At 41.2% G+C, this 23,558-nt stretch overlaps 1 protein-coding gene across 1 annotated transcript in view; it reads left to right on the top strand.

The window, feature by feature from the left end:
- Positions 1-1,845: 1,845 nt before the first annotated feature.
- The window catches only part of LOC308128526 (protein TANC1-like), a gene marked incomplete at its 5' end in the record, with an annotated part of 38,448 nt that continues 16,735 nt past the window's right edge, over positions 1,846-23,558 (top strand). Inside the window, 10 exons of the mRNA XM_080493526.1 lie at positions 1,846-1,924; positions 3,153-3,350; positions 5,714-5,806; positions 7,398-7,528; positions 10,734-11,046; positions 11,761-12,042; positions 18,831-18,947; positions 19,100-19,390; positions 20,194-20,321; positions 22,899-23,130. Coding sequence (XP_080349652.1) covers positions 1,846-1,924; positions 3,153-3,350; positions 5,714-5,806; positions 7,398-7,528; positions 10,734-11,046; positions 11,761-12,042; positions 18,831-18,947; positions 19,100-19,390; positions 20,194-20,321; positions 22,899-23,130 — 1,864 coding nt within the window. The remainder of the gene's footprint in view (positions 1,925-3,152; positions 3,351-5,713; positions 5,807-7,397; positions 7,529-10,733; positions 11,047-11,760; positions 12,043-18,830; positions 18,948-19,099; positions 19,391-20,193; positions 20,322-22,898; positions 23,131-23,558) is intronic.

The following is a 23,558-nucleotide window of genomic DNA, read 5'->3' as shown; positions in this document are numbered from 1 at the left end:
TTCTTTCTTTCAGGTACAGGGCTTTCAGTTGTAGTTTTCTCATCAGTATAATAATCTCAATAACTTCTAAAGGCTTGATTTGTCAATTGCTCCTATTCACTAAATAAAAAAATTGTGGACTGAAAAGTGTTTTTTTTTCTGCAATTATATGTCACTATAGTAAAAATGTCAAGTTATCTATTGTTTTAGGTTTAATCTAATTATTTATGCCTTTTGATTAATATCTTCTTCCTCTTCTTCTTCTTCTTCTTCTTCTTCTTCTTCTTCTTCTTCTTCTTCTTCTTCTTCTTCTTCTTCTTCTTCTTAATGATTTTGTTATTGTGTGTTAGTAATAATACTAACAAGAAGAAATTAATATCACTACCTTACTAATTACTTCAACAAACACAGTAAGACAATAACAAGATCTGCCAAAATTCAGAAAATCCTGTTCATGCATTTACTTTTGGCAGGCTGCATTATTGTCACGGTGTGATTACAGGTCTGAGGAGAAAATCTGTTGAACAGCTGCAGCTCATCCAGAATGCTGCAACATACCAACGCAAAGAAGGTGGAGCACATTAAAACTGAGCTTCAGTCTCTGCACTGGTTGCATGTGTGTCAAAGGATCAACTTCAAAATATTACTTCATGTCTGCAAAGCTTTGAAAAGTCTTGGGCCTAAATACATCTCAGATTTACTTCTAGAATATGAAGCAATTCCTAATCACTTGAACTTAAGATTCTTAATCACCTTGTTTTATTGTATTTCCTTTATTTCTCCGTAAAACACTGTGAATTGTCTTGTGTCTGAATGGTGCTAGAGAAATACATTTGCCTTGTTTTACTCTGCAGCTACATACACCATCAGTTTGGACAGGGGCTTTTATGGTTTCCTTAAAATCTTGGGGTCCCGTGGCGCTGGAGCCAATCCCAGCTTCTAATAAGTGACGGTGGGACACCAGTCTACCACAGACATTCACACGGGAATACTTACATATAGATTATCTATTTTTAATGAATGTATTTTTCACAAAATGTAACATTCATTTATATTATGTACGTGTATATACATATATACACATAAATATGTATGTATGTGTGTGTGTGTGTGTGTGTGTGTGTGTGTGTGTGTGTGTGTGTGTGTGTGTGTGTGTGTGTGTGTGTGTGTGTGTGTATATATAGAGAGAGAGAGAGAGAGAGAGAGAGAGAGAGAGAGAGAGAGAGGGGGGGGGGGGGTATATAGATATATAGGTATATATATATATATATATATATATATATATGTGTATATGTATATATGAGTAATATCAATCATAGTATCAATTATTTTCAATTTCCAGAAACTATATCTTTTGTCTTTTGTCCTGAGAGAGCAGCACACCACTGGTGGCACGCGAACCACATTTTGAGAATCAATCTACAAAGCGTGACAGCAGTCGCGGGCACGATGCGCGCCCCCGCCTCGCTCCTGCACGGTTTGGTGGGTGCATCATCAGTGCGCAATTGAACTCCGACAGTTTTAATGGTCTCCCGCAGCCTCCCGTGGATTAATGCTCGGGCATGCAAGCGTCAAAGACGATTTAAAGACTGGTAACTGGAGGTTTCTTTTTTCACTATCTTTCTTTTTCTTATATTAACTACCTGTCTCCCAGATACTAATAATTACAGCACCTAAACAATGTGTTGAAGAGTCGACAGGCTTGTGCTCTTTAAAAAAAGAAAACATTTCAATCTGCCTCTCCCGCAGTCGAATTAAGAACTAACAATGGGGTTAATGTTGCCTGAAATAATGTGTTTCTAATTTAGATTAACATTGAACTTTTTTTTCTTTTTTTCTGGCAGACAGTGAAGCAGCAGCCCAGAGATGTTCAGAGCTGTGTTTGGAAACAGGAGAGATGGAGGCGGAAAAGGAGGGGAGAAGAAAAAGAGCCACAAACAATCAGGTAAGAGCAAACTCACTTTCAAAGTGTGGCATGCATATTTAACTAGAATTATGCACCCGTGTGTTTTCACTTATATTCATCCCAGTTTGCAATCTGTGAAGTCAGTTAAGAAAAAAAAAACCAAAAAACCCAACTGTAAATATGTTATTTGACGGTATTATTCAGGTTCCCTCCTCTTGGGTGGTTTAAGTAGAGCCATTCAATTAGCCTAATTCAGGAGCTCGTTCTGTCCTTCACAGTGTCCCGCTGCTTTGCGTTCAAAGTGTGTCAGCAGAAGTTAGAGTGGGTTAAGCAAACATCCTGACCTACTAAACATACAAGGATCTGTGAGAGGGTTATTACTAAATGAAATTAATCTCGGTTGTTGGATTAAAAGTGTTGCACCTGCGTTTTCTTTGGTAGTGTAACTGTTATGACAGCTTCGATTTCTGGAGGGTCTCACAGATGAAATGGGTGTGATGTTCTTCTTTTTTTTTCTTCTTCTTTTCAGGGCTCAACTTGTCAACTCCCTGCAGTACAGGGCATATGTGATACTGTGCAGTAGAGATACATGGACATAAGTAGAGCATAGTAGTAGAGCAAACCATGTTGCTCATTAATATTTAACAGCGTGTTGCACTGGGTAGCAAGAACAGAGAGACAGATAGAGAAGTGTGTCGGTCTAATTAAAATCATATAGTGTATTTACAGTATGTTATCTGGCTCTGGTCCTTCGCAAAGATGCCAGCACTTCACTTTCTCTCAAAAACCGTTTGTTTGAATGCAGTACATTGTCCAAATTTGGATTGATTACGTTCCACTACACAAATGTGTAGAAAAACCAAAATATTGATTATAATTACAAGTTAGACAAACTACAGTGGAAATCGAATGTGTTTGTTCAGTGGCAATAAGGTGTTTACTTAAAACACAAGGTCTACTTGAAACGCAGGCATTAGGGCTGCTATAAGAGTCGACTTGAAAAAATATTGAAAATCTGAATTGAAGTCGGCTTTTAATGAGTGTGATCCCATTCCTTTAAATAGATTCTCTGGCATTGCCAAGTTTCCATTACATCACGCTGCAATTATGCCTCCAAGACAAGATATGTTTGCTCTGTCACAGCCTCGTCTGAGAGGCATTTTATAGACCGCTGATCTCGCTGCCGTGTGTCTCTGCAGAACTTCGCGTTTCTATACTGTATGCCTTCACATCTTGTCCGTCTCCTTCTCCCGTGTACGTCGTGCAGGTGGTGAGGTGTACACTCCCAGCACCCTGCAGAGGGCCGGCGGTCAGCGTGCCGCACGCTACCGGGACAGCGGCTACACCGAAGGCCCGTTAAAACTGAGAAGATTAACCAAGGGCGGGTCCATCTCTTTACCGTCCTCCCCTCTTCTCCCTCGCCAGGAAAACATCGCCCCCTCTCAATCATGCATCAAGTTCCCAGGTAGGGATAAGCTGGAGTAATACAAAACAACTCGCAGCGTCACAGTGTGCAAGTTCCATGGGTTTGCCTTGATTAGCCGAGCGGTTCTATACATTTGGCGATTCCTCAACATGTGACAGAAAATAGAAGAGCGTACAGCCTGTACCCACAGGGCACAACAACATGTGACAGATGGCAAGAGTTAATAATTTAACAACATATCTTGAATTGGGGAAAAAATAAATAAATGGGTGGGTCAGTTATGAGATATTACATCAGCAAAGCCCTCATACATTACAAAACAAATAGTAAATTTTGAATGACTTGACACCACATCAATCAAACATAGTTTGGCTGTAAATGAAGCCAAGCATGTGTTTCATGTTTGTTTGTTTGTTTTTTTCTTCCTTAAGACGCTAGGGATGAGGATGCACACAAATGATTAGTGATCTAAAGTACGTTACATTCACTGAAACTCAAATTCCTGTGGGAAATGATTCTCTCAAAACTTTGGATGATAAAAATCTTGAGTTAAAAAAGTTTGGTAAACATATGTAACCCCTTCACACTGATTCACACCGTTTCTATTCTTTTAACCAACAACTTGTTTCTCCCTCATGTACATCACTGTTAGACAGCACAGTTTCTCCATGCTTCAGTCTTCCTCTCTACCCTGTCGTCTAGTCACACATTGCATACTTTTGTATTTCTTTTTTCTTTTGGTTTGTATGCACAGATGAGTAAACAAATGGATTATGTCATTTTATGAGGCTGAACTCAATCTTACTGCTTTAAATGACAGGCGGATATGCAAAAGAACTCTTCTTGAATTCAAATGATAATTAAATAAAAAAACAAACATTTGGGGAATAAAGGAAGAAACACATTTACAAATTGTGTAAAAAAAAAAAAAAAGTTGACTTGAATTAACAAGTTTAAAAAAAATCAACACACTGAAGTACTGGATTTTTGAGTATTTGACAATTGAAATGTCGACTTAAGAACAGTGGCATTGTAATATTTTTTTCTTCACATTGAGGAGATTGCATACCGGTCAAACTATTTGTTTACAAATTATAGAATATTTCAAAGGAAACATTTTGAGACTGAGTAACTGAGTATGGTTATGAGAGGACCGAAACTATGCTGAGCGATTGGTTTCTTATAGAGCTTGTATTTCATTGCCTGGGTCTGTAGCAAATAACACATCTAACATGATAATCTATAATGAAATCCAGATTATCTTCATTGTTGTAATTTGTGTATTTTCTGTAGCACTTTCATCCAGTTCAGGGTCACAGGGCACAGGTGCTGATCCCGGGTAAATGTAGGTGGAGGCAGGTTACAGGCCACCAGCGCGTCACAGGGCAAATATATGGACAGACAGTCACACACTTGTTATAGTAATGTGTTAGAATAAGTACAGATAATCCTGCAAAATCTTTCAATTGTAGTTTGAATGAAAAAAAAAAGAAAAGAAAAAAAAAGACTTTGGTTACCGGTGCAGTCACGCTTCAAAGGCAGCACCACTAGGTGGCAGTGTCCTGCAGCAAGTCCAGCCATTCAGAAAGAAGGTGCCGTTACATTTCATTGCATGCAGCACTGCCTTATTTTTCCCTCGTACACCGAACAAATATGACAAGAAGAATTACTGTAATTAAAGGTAATATAGTGCCTTGGTTTTTTTTTCTCCAGTGGTTTTTCAAAGTCAAATGTTAAACTGCAGCATTCGGCTCCACCACGGTGTTTTCTGAGTCGGTCCACATGCATAATTCGAACACCAAATAACCTTGAGAAGGAAAAAAAACAACAACCCTGTTATGATCGCATGCAGCTCATTTCTCATCCTTAAATGATCTTCATTGCTTCCAAGAACCCTGAGATGTTGATGCATAAATTGAGACACACCCACACACACCACACATTAGTGTGCGCCGCTGTCTCTACCAAATCACAGACGCGCACGCACGCGCGCGCGCGCACACACACACACACACACACACACACACACACACACACACACACACACACACACACACACACACACACACACACACACACACACAGTGTTAATATATTATGGATAAACGCTCACAGTACGATGAGTTTTGTACTGTTTGCTTGTATTGCTCACAGTTTGTACATTCAGCTTTATACTCCTGGGACACAATTCAAATTCAGCACCACAGATCTCATCTGGGGAGCTTTAATCTCTCTCTCGCTCTCTCTCTCTCTCTCTCTCTCTCTCTCTCTCTCTCTCTCTCTCTCTCTCTCTCTCTCACTTACTTTCATATCCCACCCTATCTCCACCCTCAATCCCTGCCTCCCTCCCACCCTCCCTGCTCTCCCTCCCTCTCCCTTCTGCCTCTTTGCTGTGGTCGAAGGACGGGCAAGGAAGCTGGAGTATGTGGACGGCTCCTCCAGTGCGAGAGAACCTTCTGTCTTTGCCTCGTGTCGCGGCAAGGCAGACCACAGAGGTGAGAGCAGGAGTGTGTTGATTTGTGTTTGGCTCCGTTTCTCTTTTTTCAAAGTATTGATCACTGAGACTGAATGAAAATGAGAACTGGGGTAGAGGTAAGAGAAATGAATGATGTGACGTGCAAGAGATGGTGTTTGCGCTTTTTAAATTACATCAAAAGGGATTTGTGTTAAGTTTTCCTTCTCAGACGTGTCTAAGGACGGCGATGTTTGCCTAACATTGAAAGTGAATTTGTTTTATGACAGTTGGTCCTGAGTCCGTGATGAGTTTTCGGCATGTGCCGCACGGTTTAGATTAGACTAGGACACTAATGATGTAAATACCCTCATCTCTTCCAGCTTTCTTTGTGTTTTTGACCACAGGGCTACCCTTAGGCTAAACAGATTTTATGAGGCATCTTCCATCCTGGTTGCCAGGCACCTCTCAGCTTCCCGTTTCCAATGGCAACTGCTAGGTGGTTTGATGAATAGTACTGGACATTCAGAGTGTCCTCATGTTACTCCCGATTGGATTTAGGTACCCGGTTGACAAAATGCAAAGTTTTCTCTCTCCCCCCTTGCTGAAATACTCGTCCTAACCAAGTCTTCATTAGATTTTCATGCTTTGATTAGAATATCAACCAATTCTGTAACTGGAGACCTGCAAAGAACAGACATCACCAGGATCGTGTCTAAAAACTGACCTTCGTCTTCTTAATGCTGCGTTTCTATTTGGCACATAATTGGGTTGAGTGGAAGAGGGGTGTGATTCTGCACCTTCAAAGAGAGAGAGAGAGAGAGAGAGAGAGAGAGAGAGAGAGAGAGAGAGAGAGAGAGAGAGAGAGAGAGAGAGACAACAGACTTGAATGAGAGAGAATCGGTAGAGAGAGTGCAAAATGAATGTGGTTTCGAAACGAGAAGATGTTTGTGAGGAGGAGTGAGCTGTTCCTGGAATCCGTGATGTCCTGTCATCATGTTTATGTGCCTACTCAATATGCGTGTTAGTCAGCTGATAAGGACATAGATGAGGTGCGAGGATGGAGGAATGCAGGGCAACGCACAGTGAGACGTGAGAAGCGCTGAAGCTGCTGAAGTGAGCAGACACTTTGGGCAGTAGCCAATGGTTGGTGGGGTCAAAGCACTGAGGAACCCCCCAAAAAAGTGAGAAATGAATGCAGCACATGGCCCGTGTCAGCCAGTCTCTCCAGGAGCCCCAGCAAAGTCAGAGCGAAGGCACTCCTTCTTTCTGCTCCAGAGTCGACACCAAGCTCATTGAAATTCACAACCCGTCTCTAAACCGAGAGCACCTGGCAGGCGAGTGCACGGCCCAACTCACAACCTCACACAACCTCACACAACCTCTTGCTGCTGCCTCAACCCAGGGACTGGAAAGCCACTGTCTGTGCATTCATAATCAGTGCAGCTGGGGCTGCACTGACCTGTGGATGCACAACATTGCTTGCAGTTCACCGACGATGCTGCTGGGTGGGAACCGTGGGAGGAAGCCTGAGCCGCACGGGTAGCACGGGCACGATGGCGGCTTCGTTTCGGTTTGTCGTGTTCCCATTTGCTTGGTAATCCCCACATCGCATATATATGTGTGTCTGCCAGACTTCCACGTGGAGCCCCAGTCTGGCTCCTCCCTCTCTACCCAGGAACTGATGACCAGACTATGCTTCTTATTGGGAGAAGCAACGCCCGGCACTGCTAGCTCTCCTATGGAGGACAGGAGGGAAAAGAAGGTAGGACAGCGTATTGATTTATTGGCCTCTTGTTGTCATGTCACACCAAAAGACGATGGATGATGCATTGATCTTTTTTTTTTTTTTTTTCATTTCATTCCCAAGATTGAACCCAGGATAATAGTTTCTTCTTCAACGACTGAAATATCTCCTTTTAAAAATGTACACATGTTTATCTTGGGAAACAGTGATCTGACCACTCACACTGCCCCTGGGAAAACAAAATACACCTGAGAATATTATGAGGGATTATTCATTGTTTTTCCATGAGTCCACAGGGTTCCATTTGTATTCAACTCCCCATTAGTTTAACCCTTTATCTGAGAGGAGGTATTGTACCTTCTCGAATCTCTCCATGTCTTTGCTTTGCCTTGCCCAGCCTTGGCCCATTTTCTCAGCCTCATTCCACCACCTGAGCTCCAGATTCAGTCAGTTTCACAGAGATAGCAAGCCTCATATGAGGAATGTGGGTTGTCCTGGCTAAGATAGATGAGGCTTTGGTATAAAGGGAATAACAGTGAGCTGTTTAAACTCCGCTGCCTGTTTCCCCACAGTCTTTGCGTTGCAGAAATGTTACAACAGTAATGAGGAGACCTGAAATGCAGGTGTTAAAGAACCAAAAGATAAGGATCCATAAAATGTATGACCCGAAATGTATTAAGATAGGAAAAAAATCCACCTGCATTAAAAACATATTACATTACACTGTAATTGTTATTGGTGAAAAAAAACCAACCTCACAATACTATGATATATGACTGCACACTTACACATACACATACACAGACACTCACACAATGTATTTATTATAATTAAGTTCACATTCATGGAAGTGTTTAGAGAATGCTGGTTTATCATTTTGACAAAAATAATTTACTAAAGAAATAATTCGCCTTAAGAATAAGGAGGATCAGATTGGAAAAACTAATATTCCCAAACATGCTTTCTGTCTGACAAGTAACACGATAAATGCTATGAGGATATGTAAACCCACGAGTGTGATATGTATGACATTCAAGGTTGTTGTCAACAACCGTTCTGGTTTGGGATTGACTGATAGTTGAATCATTTTTAACCTTTTAATGAGAAACACAGGGTGTTCTGCACTGAGGTAATTATAGGAGGCATACGCAGCTTACGATGGGCAAAGTCGGGGTATGGTTATGAGAGTTCACGAGTCAATTACAGGGACAAACACAGACACAGACTCACACAATAGCAATCATATTAATTCAGACTTACAAATCACCTGAAGTGCATGTCACATTGTATTAGGAAACCAGATAATCTGAAGTAAAACCCACAGATGCACAGGGAACACATGCAAACTGTGGACATTCAAGCTGTGATACAAGAGAGTTAACCACTTTTGGTGATAGCCATTGAAAAATTAAATAAAACTGAACAATAATTAGACACAAACACATTCCCATTTAATTTAAAATAAACCCAATCTTGAGATTCGGTAACCAACTAAGTGTGTGTAAATGTAGAATGAAGAAATAATGACAAACAATGTAGGAATAGAGTTGGTACACGACCCAACATTTCTGAGTGTTATGCTGAACCATAAAATCAGCTGGAAACCCCAAAACAATAAATTAAGACCAAAAGTGGCAATGACCAGTAGCACAAGCACATTACGTACCAGCTCATAAATCATCGTCATTCTGTAATTATCACCGAAATTACCATATCTGTCTTAACGCCTGAACTTGTGCATATTAAGGCAAATGAGAAGCGTTGCTACACACTGTGTTTAATGTCATACTGACCTAAAAATTATGCACCTTGGTTGCATGTGAAACTGCACTATTATTTTAAAGCATCGGCTAAAGTATTTCTGGGCATAATTTGAAAATTGATTTGTGACTTGAAGGTGGGGCTGTAATTTCAGAGGAGAATTAAAAAAAAAAAACCCAACATATTTCAAACAGCAGCGTATGCTGTCAGTCTGTGAGGTATAGTTACAGAAGGGATTAAATAAAGAGGTCATGATTCCATATGTGAAATTAACACTCGACAGTATCATACTTTTAGAGTTTTAATAGTCTTGAACAAATTCTCTTTAGAAAAATGTCGCGTTAATTAAAGAAAAAAAGTTGCTGCTCCTCTGGTCCTCGGTGGTGTTCGGCAACAAAGTGTGAATTTAAGCTGATTTGAAGAAAATGATTCAAAAAGAAAGTGTTGGGAAGAGATATATAAGAATATTGCCACTTTTGGTCTAAGAATAAAGATTGGGGTTAAATAATAAATCTACCTCTTTTAACTTGGATGTACGTTTTGTTTGGGGGGGGGAGTAATAGTTTAGAGTTTGCATGTTCTCCCTCAGCATTAAACAGTGACTTTGCTCATCTTGGATTAGGTTTATTTTACAATCTCGATGTTGTAATGATTTATATTCTATAAGATGGCTGCTTTGTTATTTAGAATTCAAATTTTTACTTTTACCAACAAATTTAGGCACTTCGGTTGCCTCTTATGAAAATATATTTGTTTGTAGGCATTTTAACTGTATTTATGCTTGCTGGAGACTTTTAAATGCAATTTCTCCTGTCTGCAATCTGAAAGCCACTGAAGCATGTTCTTTTAACACAGTAACACTATAATTGTACCTTCATTCAGTGCATGGATTCCTATTTTCTGAAATTGAAAAATCTGGTGGTATTAAGTGTCTTTAATTTAAATTAGGTGTATCATCCAGGCAGTGTGATGGCTTTTTTTAACGCCTCTTTTATGTAAGTCATAGACGTGTATATTGATATTGGACTTCTAGCTCAGAGTTAAATCCTTTTGTGGAACAGCAGAATGTTTGAACAGTGACTTATACAGTAAATTGTAAATGTCTACAGAAAGTGATTTAGTTTTAAGCACCACCAACTGTCATTATGAAAATTTTGGAAAATGAGAGCCAGAGTGAAAATAACTGGAATTATCCTCTCTGTTATTCCCATCTGCATGCATCCTCAAACATAGTGACAGTCACACAGAAGAGCACGCTTGAAGGCAAACACTGTCACACAGAGTGAAGTGCTGCTAAAAGGCTGGCAAGTGACAGTGTTAATTTTTTATACTTTTGAAAGACAGGATCTTTCACTCTGATGTGAAAGATTCTTTTATTTCTCCCCCTTTTTCTTTAGAGTTGGCCTACCCTTCCTTCAGTTCTCGCATGTTATGTAACCTTCTGACACCCTCTGCTTCTCAGTGTGACACCTCCGCCCAGGGGGGGAGCCCCAGCTCCACTCTGACCTGCAGCACGGCCTCACCTTGTTCGGGGAGCCCGTCGTCCACCCTGAGCACCAGTGCTGGAAGCCAGTCTCTGCCCCAGGCTTTACCCTTACCCTATTCCCACTGTGGCTCCAGCACTAGCCCCAGTGGAACCCCCTTCAGCCCTGCACACAGCCCTGCACACAGCCCTGCTCCTTGTGCTGCTGCTGGTCCTAACACAGCGAGCAGCCCTGGGCCTTCTTCTCAAAGTCCCACTTCAACCCTGGAAAGCAAGGACAGTGGAATTATAGGTGAGTGCGACTGTTTTGTCCTTTAAACAACATCTAAATGTGTTATATGAGTACACGTTGGGATTAATCCACTCGGCGAAGCGTGTTCAGTGCGAGCCGTGCATCTCTGGAAGTAAAAAGCATGAACAAATCAAACATCTCTGGCCTATTTAACTCGATATATAACCGTCTACTTCATCAGAAACACGAAACATACTTTTCTCTAACATGCCACAGCATTCTGTGTGCTAACAGAAACTTACAAGAAACATCACTTAGTTTGAGGACTTTGTAAAATGTGCTGTCCTGTCCCACAGCTAGCCTCTCCATGGCTTCTGTGCCGCTTCAGCCTGAAGGCTTCTGCTTCCTGCTGTCAAAACTGGGACACTGCTGTCTTTGTTGCTTATGGGTGTGATTCTCCAAAAATAGGACACTTTTTTCTCCTTAAATAGAGTTTATATTTATAGTTAAATACAAAAGGGCAAAGGGCAAATTTAGAACAATAAAACTCATTGACTGATGAGTCCTGAGTTCATGTCTGATAAAAACAAACAACAAAAGAAATGTTTGATGCTTTAATGCTGATAGAGTGATATTTGTTTGAGGCTCGTGTTGTTGCTTTGTTTAGGAGCCATGCAAGTTAACAATTGCATGCTATATTTTCTGATGTAGTTGGTTATTTTTTTGTTTTTTTTCCTTTGCCTGTGCTACATGCATTTTATCTGCTCTGCACAGCAACCACCACTAGTTCCTCGGAGAATGAGGAGCGCAGCACCTCCAGTGAGATTCTGACTAAGGACGAAGGCCCAGCGGGTGGTGCTGGAGCAATGGGCCACACGAGCGAGGACCGTCGTCCTGGGTTGGCCAGGGACAATCTGACTGTCCAACCACATGAGGCCTTGCCTAAAACTGACATTATGGAGTCCAGAACTCCACCAGCACCAAAAAGACCCCTCCCACAGCACCACCTGCACAGCACTTCCTCCCACGTGATGCCCCGTCCCAACTCTGTGGCAGGTATGTTCACCTTTTTCAACTGCTTTTTAAAAAGACTTTGTACATTATTGCGTTTGTCCTATGAATGATTGAAACTTGTTTATTGGGTAAATGATGTGCAGTGTTGCACAAGAAAATTAAAAAAAAGTAGCAGTTTACAAGTTACCTGTTTAAAAGGTTTGCAGATGACTTTACTGGTTAGACTACTGTGCACATAGCTGTATTAGTGCTGTGCTTGTCATCACTGTTTATATCGGCTTGATCACTGATTTGGCGGAAGATGCTCCATAACTTGGATTTTAGTGATTTAGCGAGAATAAGCAGCAACAATAGAGCTAAGATAAACATCTGGAGAGCAGCAGGCAGCTCTTATTCAATGCCGTTAAGGTACGACAGGCGCTTTTTAAAATATTTATCTTATTGTCAGTCACTGCTAAAGCTGGACAGAGAGAGAGAGAGAGAGAGAGATAGAGAGAGAGAGAGAGAGAGAGAGAGAGAGAGAGAGAGAGAGAGAGAGAGAGAGAGACAGAGAGACAGAGAGAGAGAGACAGCAGCTTTACAACTCTTCAATTCTTGACTCCTGCTATGAATCGAGCCCACTAAAACTAGTTTTTATAATGGCATTAGTTATTTAGTAAAAGTAATTGGCTGTTAACCTGTAACTTCCTGAAGTAGGGACGTCACATCGTTGCATAACAATTTGCAACTTCAGAAAGGAGGGAGACAGTTTCACCAAGAGAAGGAAAAGCTTCCCTCAGTAATATTGCATATTTCCTGGAGTCTTGCTGATACCTTCTGATTGCTCGTCAACCAACAGTCACTCCAGGAAGTCACTGCTCCAAGAAGTAGTACCACATGTAACCCCCCCCCCCCCCCACACACACCGCCACACCCACCTAAAAAACACCTCCCTTTCTGTACACAATATAAAAACTGAGACATGATTATTAAGATAATGATTGAATTGCTGAAGGTTCCATTATACCGTTGACGAAGCCGGGTAATGAGAGCATGAATGTGACAGATGTGATCTGGGTGATTAATTAATAGACTGATTAATAGTGACTGAATGGCAATTTGATTAAACTGATTGTTGGTTTGACATTTTTAAACTATTCATCACATGCAGTGAAAGCATCATTAGCGGAGTCTCTGTGATGCGGAGCTAAAACCTCACTGCTCCCTGTGCCGGTGCTCCACTCGCAGATTAGGCTGGATGCACACAGTGAACAGAACCAGTTAAATGTCCTGGGAGGCCTCCAGTTGTCACAAGAATCCCCCCTCCCTCTCTAGTCACGATCTTTGCTGGTGCACAACGCTCTTTTTCTTCTCTTAGATGTCAGTTCATTTGTGGTGGGAGCAAAGGAAGAGATTCCCTAAGGAGCCGATTCACAGTAACGCCTGCCAGTTTCTTCTGTCAGCTGGTGCTTTCATTTGGGTCTTCTTGATAAGATTCAGAATGAAGATGAAGTGAGCCACGTGTAGCTGCTAGAGTTTGACTCCATATTGTTATAAAAAGACCACACCATCAAGTGTACGTCTACTTAAACATACTCATCATGAGCAGAGTGCCAATTAAATCCTGATTCACGCCTCAAAGGAGAATTTTAGTGGGCGTATCAGCAATATTATAGGCAAATAGGAATTAGAACAAGGGAACAAATTGTTGCCTATGTTGGTGGGAATCCTATGAAGGTTGCCAGAGGCTTGAACTATGTAGTTTTATATTCTCGGCACAAGAGATTTCAGGTTTTGTTGGTAGTATCTTCAGCACATTAAAATTGTATAGTTTACTCAATTTTTAGAGTCGTCTGTGTTTCCAAGGCAGTTGGGCCTTGACTCCCCTTTATTATTTCTGCCGTCGTATGAGAGTGTCATGTAGATTTCTTAAACGTTCATCCACAAAATGAAAAGGAAAATGTTTTACACGTCGTGTGTAATGAAAGCGATGCCTCTGCATTAGTATATGCAAAACAACTGCGTTGAACAGAACAAGAGCTTACAGATTAATGTAGGATATGTAAATTACATGATACTCATAGTTCACACATGTCATCTGATGTAATGCATTTTTAATTTTGCAATTAGTCAACTTATAATGAGAATCCTCAATGTGGTGATCATGTGGTTGGTATATGGAGCTGCCATGTATCGCTTATTAGAAGATTTCTAAGATAAAGGCTGGTAGTTGTAATAACACAAATACAAAAGTTAGTCTGAGATAGTACATCAAGTCAATACTGGGTCTTTGCATCATCACCTCCCCAGTGGACTGAGGCTGAGACCACTTTGGCTGTGTTGGGCAGCACAGTACATATTGTACTGGCTGTGGGCAGAAAGAGTGTCTCGAGCACTTTGTTTCTTTTTCATTGCAAAGTCAGGAGTTGAAAATGGGCAGAAGCTCCATCGATTGTTGTGCTGCCTATTCCTTCTGCATATTTTTCTTGTATCTAAATTAGTGGGAGCTGAATGAGTCCTTCCTAAAGTTCTTTTTAATGTGAGGCTCCATTGCCACTGGCCCACAAAGGCACTGGAGCATCCTGGTTCTAATTATGGGTGTCGGAGGTTTTCTGCAGCTTTAAATGACCGTCGAAAAATCCATATTAGACTTTCATTTGAAGTTCATAAGTTGTTCGAATCCCACTGGGGACAGGGGATTCTGGAAGTTTTTATCTTTAAGGACACCTCTTTATTCACCTGCTCTCAGATGTACAGGTATGTTTTTCTTGGATAGTTATACGTTTGGTGTAATACTTCTTTTTAATTTCTAAAGGAGATTTAGCAACATCGATGCCTCCATCTGCAAGTTATCGATACCAAGACACCAGACCACGAGATTAACTTCAGTAAAAGACAGTTAACCCTGGTGTGGCAGACTGCACTGAATGGCCCAGAGTTTTAATATCGGTTTTGTTTTTATAGAGGATTTATGATACCAGTTTTCCTGTTCCCTCTCTACTCAAGACAAAACAGGATTTATTACCTTTAACGATTAAAACTATAAATCTGCCTCCAGTTACTACACAGTATGTGTAAAGCCAATAAAATAAAAAGCTCCATTAGCCAGGGTGCTTACCCCTACTCTTTTACTTCCATCCATCTCCCTTGCCCAGCATGGTGGGTCAGAGGCCCAGAGAGCCTGTAACAGGACTAAAACAGTCATCTGCACACATAATCGCATATACGGCCAATTTCATTTTCAACCAAGCTGGAAAACCTGGGTATAAATCGTACGGACGTAGGAACAACATGCAAACTCCATTTAGGGAAAATGGTATTTGAGTGTTCTTGCTTTGAGGCAGAAGTACTAACCACCTCACCATAGTCCAGCCATTTATACCTGTAAAGATAGTTTGTTTGTTTGAAGCAGACCCTCATTGGAGCTGCAGACACAAGGTCAGTGTATTAATAGATCAACCTGAAGGATTTAGGGCATTGGGGCCATCGGTTTTTTTTCACCAAGTCTGTCTCTGACAGCTTCCTCCCAGTTACAACACTTGACCAACCGACTAATTATGATCGGTTGAGTATGAATGTTTGGGCTGTCACACCTCACGGCCAATTGTGTCAAGAATTTATGACTCTATAATGACTTGAGTTGACACAGTGACTGTCAGACCAAAAACACTTGCGAAGAGAGATGAGCAGATACAAGAATGACATTGAATCCTTGCGTTTCACCCTCGGAATTTCTCAATCGCAGTTGCTTTAAATGGTTTTCCTTTTTTTTTCCTGGAAACTCGTGATTTAAGTGTTTAAGTCATGCTATCCCAGATGCTGGAGGCTCGTGCTGCAGAATTGACCTTTAGAGTGATGAAGGCTCAACAGGGGCTGTAGAGTGATCAGCTACACTGTCATCAGCAGGGTACACAAAGGTGGGCAGTGAGTGTGTGTGTGTGTGTGTGTGTGTATGTGTGTGTGTGTGTGTGTGGGGTAGGTTGAACCATCAACAGTGGAAGGATGAGCTGTCGTCGTGTCTCTGTGTCAAACTGGCTGTAAACATGTTTTAACTCTTTCTCTGTATCCTCGGTCCACTCAGCCATTTGGCCTGGCTGTCGTTCTCATCCCACTCCACACCTCCTTCACACTGTTTTGCTGCAGACTGTGCTCCATCCTCTCACTGTGGATGTTCTTTCAGTCCCCAGCTCTCCACTCCTGCTCTCGCTTGACAATTAAGATAATTCAATGCACTTTCCTTTTCTTAAAAGCTCTCCCCTCCTTGAAGGAAGGAATTTTCAATGTTTTCAGTCTTTCACCGTGTAGTACTTGCCCGCACCCATCTATTTTCTTTTAGCATAATTGCCATGTTCCCACTATAATTGATTTGTCTTGCATCAGGGACCCCCTTATTGTCCACTGGGCCCTCCACAGACCAGGCGACATGCGCTCTTAACAACCCTTTAATTATAATATTTACAAGCCACGGCAGCAGCTTTTAACCACACACTCCCCCACCGCTGCTGCAGGATGATGGACACATGAAAGGATTGAAGATGTATGAGAATATGATGTGATCAGCCAACGTGTGAACTGTATGTTCTGGAGTAATTTCTAAAAGCAAGTTTAGTGCGTCTCTCTGACTGTTCTAAATATAGCAGTGGGATTGATGGTCCCACATTACACCATGTTGTGACGTGAAACATTAAGAGAGCGCAAACACGTTTCATACAGTTCACATTTGATTTAGAGATTTGTTGCAATGAAGAATACTGAAAAAAAAAAAAAAGTGTTGCTTGCTGGTGTCTGCAGGCTATGTAATTGCTGCTTTAAAGCTCTCTTGTGTGCTGCAACAACATTCAGAGGTTTCCTGAGATTAGCAACAATTATTCTTAACGTGTACAGCTCGTGTGAGGTCATTCTATTGTCCACTGCCTTCACTGGTTTACCCACAGTGTTTTATAGTGCAACGTGACTTGAATCTTGTTTTTTTGTTGTTTTTTTTCAAGCCACTCTGAAGGGATTAGAGGCAGCACTAATGTCAGATTTTCAGATTTTACAGAGGATTATTTTTTTTTTGTTTTAGTATTTTATATCAATGACAGACACTAATGCTAATGAGGGAATGAATGACATTTATCCATCTGCTGCTCATTGAAAAACCTAGGAAATAAACATATTCAGCCTTGATGCAACCCGCTGTTCTTCTAAAACATCATATAGTTCTATATTAATGCTATTTCACAAATGTAAACGTTAATTTTTTCAAAAGCAACACACAATACGGACAAGAGAGGTTATGAATATTCCTAAAAGTAAAATAATTTCTAACATAGAGAGGTCTAATCAACACTTGTGTTTGTAGTGGTTGTAATCTAGTTATTTGGTTTCCTGCCACATCTCAATGCATAAACAACTTGGATCAGGATCTGCCACATCAACAGCGAGAACGAGATCTAGAAACAGCCCAAGACTAAATGAGAGCAGAGGTTCCTCACTTCATGCCTTGCCATCTGTTCCAGAGAGAGGCCGGCAGCTTACCAAGGAACTGCAACACTTTGCACCACATGCTTCTGTGAGCCTGCTTTTGTTTCACAACTTTAACCAAATTTACTGTTTTACAGAAATATGGAACTCTCTTTTATTGGTTTGTTCCCTTGGAAGAACAGAATATAGTTATGGGTTTTATTTATATTTTTGGTTGTATATTTTTTGGGTTTATCAAAGGAGCCTGAAACAGCACTTGTTTCCGTGTACTGCATGCAATTCAAGTACTTTCTATACAAGTGGGAAGAATAACTGCAGCACGCAATCACAAAACCCTTCAGTGTGTGTGTGTGTGTGTGTGTGTGTGTGTGTGTGTGTGTGTGTGTGTGTGTGTGTGTGTGTGTGTGTGTGTGTGTGTGTGTGTGTGTGTGTGTGTGTGTGTGTGTGTGTGTGTGTGTGTGTGTGTGTGTGTGTACAATCTTTTTTGCTGTACGCATGTACAATAAATGTCTTTAGCTTTTCATTAGTCATTGTGATGTTCAGTTAGAATAAGATATGAAGACAAATATCTGTCAAATGCTTTTTTTTACAACATGGTGTGTTCATAACTACGCATACTTTAATACTCAATCAGTATTTCTGAGTTACAATATCAACAAGGTTAAATAATTTGCAATTCTAATTCTTTTAAGACTATTGTTTTTCTGCATAATGACATACAGTGACAAAAGAAATGAAGTGTGAATTTCTAAAGAAGACCAAATTTTGAAATACATAAAACATCATTTTCTCATTTTTCACTAACTTGGATTAAGCCTCAGCTAAATGCCTTGAGAACTGCAGAAAATAAGCCAGGATGACCTGTAAACTCTGTAGTGTGAGTGGGCTGGTGGTTAGGTGAATGTGGGCGTATACAGAACTCCAGCTTTTCGTTTCTTTGCCGTTGGTACAGCATGTTCGTTATTTGCATTTATAAGGCTGGCTTTTTTTTTTTTTTTTTGGCTCATTTGGTCGTCAGAGGAATGTGATTAATCCTGCTATTGACAGCTGATAAATTCTTTTGCATTACGGCGTGCGATGTGTGTGCACCGATTATCACGAATCTGATGTCCTGACGTGTGAGACGGTACAAAGCGTTTGGTCATTTCAGACTTGTGTCAACTCGAGAATACAAGACGTGAAGTGAGTTGTGTTCTCCTCTCCTTTCTCTCGTCTCAGCAAGGTCATTGAACATTTATCATTAAGAGCAAAAGCTGTTTATGTGTCACGTCTCCATGGTTACAGTAGTTGACGGGTGCGTCTGCAGTATCCATGTGTATCTCTTGCACATTTTCTGCATCGTTCCCACACCGTGAATTCATTCGCCACCCATTCTCTCTTCGCAGCAACAAGCTCCACGCGGCTGGAGGATTTGAGTTATCTGGACAGCCAAAGGGCTGCTGGGCACAGGAGCTCCGTACGCAAACACAACACAGCTGGACGCACAAGTGATGAATCCAAAGGTATTATGTGGCTTCACTCCAGGGTAAAAAAAAAAACCCCGGTGTAAATATAGCTTTGTGCACAAGCGTCTCCAGACCTTTGTGAAACATGTTTTCACCATTAAGCTGTCCAGTCTCATATGGCTTTAACTCTTTCCTCTCGCCGTGTCCAGGGAGACTGGTGCCATTCAAGCAAGTCGACATCATGCTAAAACCACTGCTGTTCGAAGTCCCTGGGATCACAGCAGAAACACCGTTTGTGGGTCGAGATTGGCTCTTTACACGTCTGGAGGAGGTCCTGAGAAAAACCAGCAGCTGTGAGGGACGCGGCGCTGTCATCGTGGGCAACGCAGGATCTGGCAAGACTGCTATTATCTGGCGGCTGGTGACGCTCAGCTGTCATGCCATGCGCACGCCACTTGGAGGTCCCAGCATCCCCCACAGCCCCAGCTCCTCCCCCAAATGTAAGTTGTCATCACTTGCAAGAATGCTATTTGTGATTGTGTGCATTCCCCAAGCATCCGGGAGAACACATAAAAAAACCAAGCTGAATTCATACATCGTCCACTAAAGATGGCTTCCAGTGAGATATTGGAGGAAATATCACTTTTCGGGAAGGGATTTGGTAACTGGGTCACGCACTCTTCTTTCAAGATCCCCCCCCAAGGTTTCAGTGCTGATTGCACTTGTGTAAGTGGGAATGAGATTGTTGGGCTTTTTTTCCCTTTCCATGAGTGGCCCTGAAACTCCTCTTTTGTCTGAAAAAACTAAACAGAAAACAACCATAAATGCATGTGTCATACTGTGACATGCTGCCAATAATGTTTTGTCGAGACACCCACAAGGTGGCCACAGATAAATGATTTTTGTTCATTTTCACCTGTTTTCAACCTTTTTCTGGTTTATTATATTGTGAAGAGAACAGGCCGAAGTTCAAGCTGTTCAGAAGAACAGAGTGGCTTTCATTTTTCATCATTTATTGATATATGCATCATATGTTGTCATTTTAATTGAATTTCCACAGACCCATGTAAAAAATGCTCCAGATATGCAGAAATTGAGATAAACACTGTAGCAGCCATCCACTGTGCTTTTGCCCCATGTCACCATTTCCAGTCTTGATCACAGATGCACTTATTAAATGCGGCAGTTTAATTGTGTTTCTATGTAGATTTCACGTCTGACATTGCCGTGCCTCCGCCTGAGATTTCCTCCAACAAGTGTAAATGGCAGCCTTGCATTTGTTGTGGCTTTGTGCTCTGTTCAGGTGGGGATAAGCATGGAAAAGCAGCCTCCAAACAGACAGTCGATTCCCAGCCCAGCCAGAGTGCTTCTGCGGGAGCGGGTGATAGTGCTGCACAGAGGAAGGAGGCTGTCAGATGCTTAGCTGCCAAGGTAACTCAGCACACACGTACACTCAGATGAGTATTTCTATGCTTGTGAAGACACTCAGTGAGGAATTTCTTTGTATCCTGTAGCTATGACCTTAAAGCGACAGCTTCATGGAAGTGTGCTTATTGGCTTTCTACGGGAGTGCTGTGTGAGAAGATGGACTGTAGAATGTGAAGCTGAGGGCAGGACACTTATATTTCAGCATAAAGAGAAGAAACACGCTCTCAAAATCTGCCTAGCAGCTCATCGACCATTCACTAAGTGTTATGTTATATGACGGACCTTTTGCTCATTTGAAAGTGCAGCTATAATTAATGCTGGATTGGGTGTGTGTGTCCTGCGCTATTTCTTGACTCCATGTGGTTGCGGAGATGCCAATAAAACAACTCAGTGAGTAACTTAATTTGCATTGTGGCATAGTGGTAACCACTCTTGACACGGCAGGAATAGCCACAGATGGATTTTGGTTTTGGAGATTTTCTGTTTGTGGCATAAATATTCTTCCTCTGTGGCCACAGATTTTCTGCTTTTTGGTTGGATCAACTGATGACTGTAGATCACAAACTAATAACTAAACTAGTCATACTTTATCAATTCCCTTGTTTTTTGTTTTTTTAAATTGACCCATACTATTTCTAAAAGGTATAAATAATAAATATATGTCACACTGGTGGTGATCGTTTTAATGTTTCAGATAAGTACAGCAGCAAACTTTTCAAAAATGTCAAAAATAAAAAAACAGTTACATAACTAATACGGCACACTTTAAAAACAAAAATACTGGAGAAAAGACTCACCTTGGTCCTCACAAAGATGCAGAAATAGCACACACACATCGCCACACGACAGCTTTCTGTGGTTATTTATCTTGTTGCCAAGCAGACTGCTGACTCACCTGCAGTTAGAACAGACAAAAGGAAGAAATTTCATTTACATTACAGCGATGTCCGTAGATTTATAGTTTTGTCATGCTTGTTTTGATGGCCCTCTTTTCTTTTTTTTTTTCCCTGTGCAGTTTTCTCACCAGATTTGTAAATATGGTAATTTCATACAGCATCACACACAGTACTGCAGGGAGCGATGGCTGCTGCAAGGCTTGATATAAAAGCGCCGATCAGGGATCATTTCAAAGAGATAAACACACATCAGCAATGCTCTCAAAGGGGTGGCACATTTGTGACTCGATATTTTATTGTCACAGTGTTCTTCTGTGTTTTGTGAGCACATGCAGCGCCTGCCTGCCTCTGACTGCATCATGTAGATGACATGGAAGCTTCTAAATTTACTAACTTGGCCTCAATAAGAGTTTCCATGGGAACAAGTCAGACTACTTGAGATGGTGAGGATGTTTTCTGAAAAAAGTACAATAATTGATAATGTTACATCAGGCCCTCTCATGGCCGTGGCGGAGACCTATGAAGCCACATACTGTGAATTCTGCTCAAGGTCAATTTATGTTCATCTCCAAGAGGAGCAGCTGGCATCGTGTCAGTATTTTCTCGGCATATCCTATTTATTAGAGCTGGTGTGTTTCATTTCTCAAAACCTCTCATTTACTTTACCTTTGATCCTGCTGGGAAACAAACTGACTTGTATAAACCTTGTTTGTGTATATATACTGCATGTTGGTATACGTAACGTTTTTGCAGAAATCTACTGAGTGATACATTCACTGATGTCAGTCTGCAGAAGCAATATTACAGTGCACTTAACTTTATCATTCTCCTACGTTTTTGCTGTGGCATATTTTTTGTTTTGTTTGCTCAAATCAGTTTATTGTGATTGTTTACATGGTCTTGATATTCTACTCCTTCACCGAAAAGCTCACAAATTATTCACCTTGAATTTATGCCATCACATTCTCACCCCCAATTTACAGGCCAACCAGTTTCTCTATTTTACCAAACACGGTAACGCTTCCTCTCGGATTCATAATAGAGCAAATGTGAAACGCATGCAGCTGCAATCAGATGAGCAAACAACATGCAGTGATGGCATGATTTACCTCCCAAAATAACTGTCAAGACAAATTGGTTTTTTCAGGATATCAGGAAAAAAGGAAAAAAAGGAAAATATCTTGGGTAGTATAAAATAACTTTTCTTCAGAATCAAAGTGGCTGCTATCTGCATTGAAAAAAAAAAAAAAGAAATCATATTTGCTTGAATGGAAACACAAAGGCTATAATAGCTAAATAATTCAATATTCAGATATTCAACAATGTTCACCCTCATAAATTTTTTATAGGGTCTGCTCCATCACAATCTCCCATTTTGTAGCTTGATCCTCTTTTAGTTGATTCTATTTTTATACTTACAACCAGGAGCAAATTTACATTAATTCATGGTTCAACCCCCCCTGCAGTGTTTCTAATGAGAAAATCAAACATTTTGACCTCTTGCACTGACCTGTCCTTCACAGATATAATTTGTTCTATTTTATTATGTATTGCCCAAGCTTTACTCTCGAAGCTTCAACTACTATGTTACTTCCATTTAAGATCAAACATATTGTCCAAGAGACAAAACTCTGCATTTAACCCCTGTTTTCTCAGTTTATCACCTGCCTCTAACCCCCGTTAGGTGGTGGCCTACCATTTCTGCCAGGCTGACAACACCTACACCTGCCTCGTCCCAGAGTTTGTGCATAGTGTCGCCGCCCTGCTGGCCAGAGCACCGCAGCTCACCCCATACAGAGAGCTTCTGATACAAGAGCCTCACCTTCAAAACACACTGAGCCTGCGCTCCTGCGTTCAAGATCCCATCGCTGCCTTCCGAAAAGGAATATTGGAGCCCATAGCCAGCCTGCGCAAAGGTACTGAAGTCTGCACACCCGCACGCATGCACTGACAAATGCGATATTCAAATTTAAAGACCTTTTAAAGTTTAAAATAGAATCTGTTTTAAGGTGGAAAACTGTCTTTCTTCCTCGTTCTCCAATTAAGGAGCCCGTTGCCATCTCCTGTGTGAAATAGGCCATTAATGACTCCATGATGGGCTCATAGATTATTTTCCCGAGTTAAGGTCAATCATCTGCTACACTGAAGCAGATGTTTGGTCATTTACATACAAAAATGATAAGCGCTCCTTTTGCCCTGGTGAATCACAGCATCCCACCAGATTTCAAGGTCATGAGATACTTGGGAGAGCCTCTGAATGTTCTGTGTATATTAGTTTCTCATGATGCAGTCAGTCAGCTGGATTGATGTGCTATTAACGGCTGGGCCCTCCACAGTCTGAGTA

Source organism: Lipophrys pholis (genome assembly GCF_963383615.2).
Source record: "Lipophrys pholis genome assembly, chromosome: 2".
Lineage (NCBI taxonomy): Eukaryota > Metazoa > Chordata > Actinopteri > Blenniiformes > Blenniidae > Lipophrys > Lipophrys pholis.
Note: the sequence above shows the minus strand (reverse complement) of the source record. Positions and strands in the feature narration are given on the sequence as shown.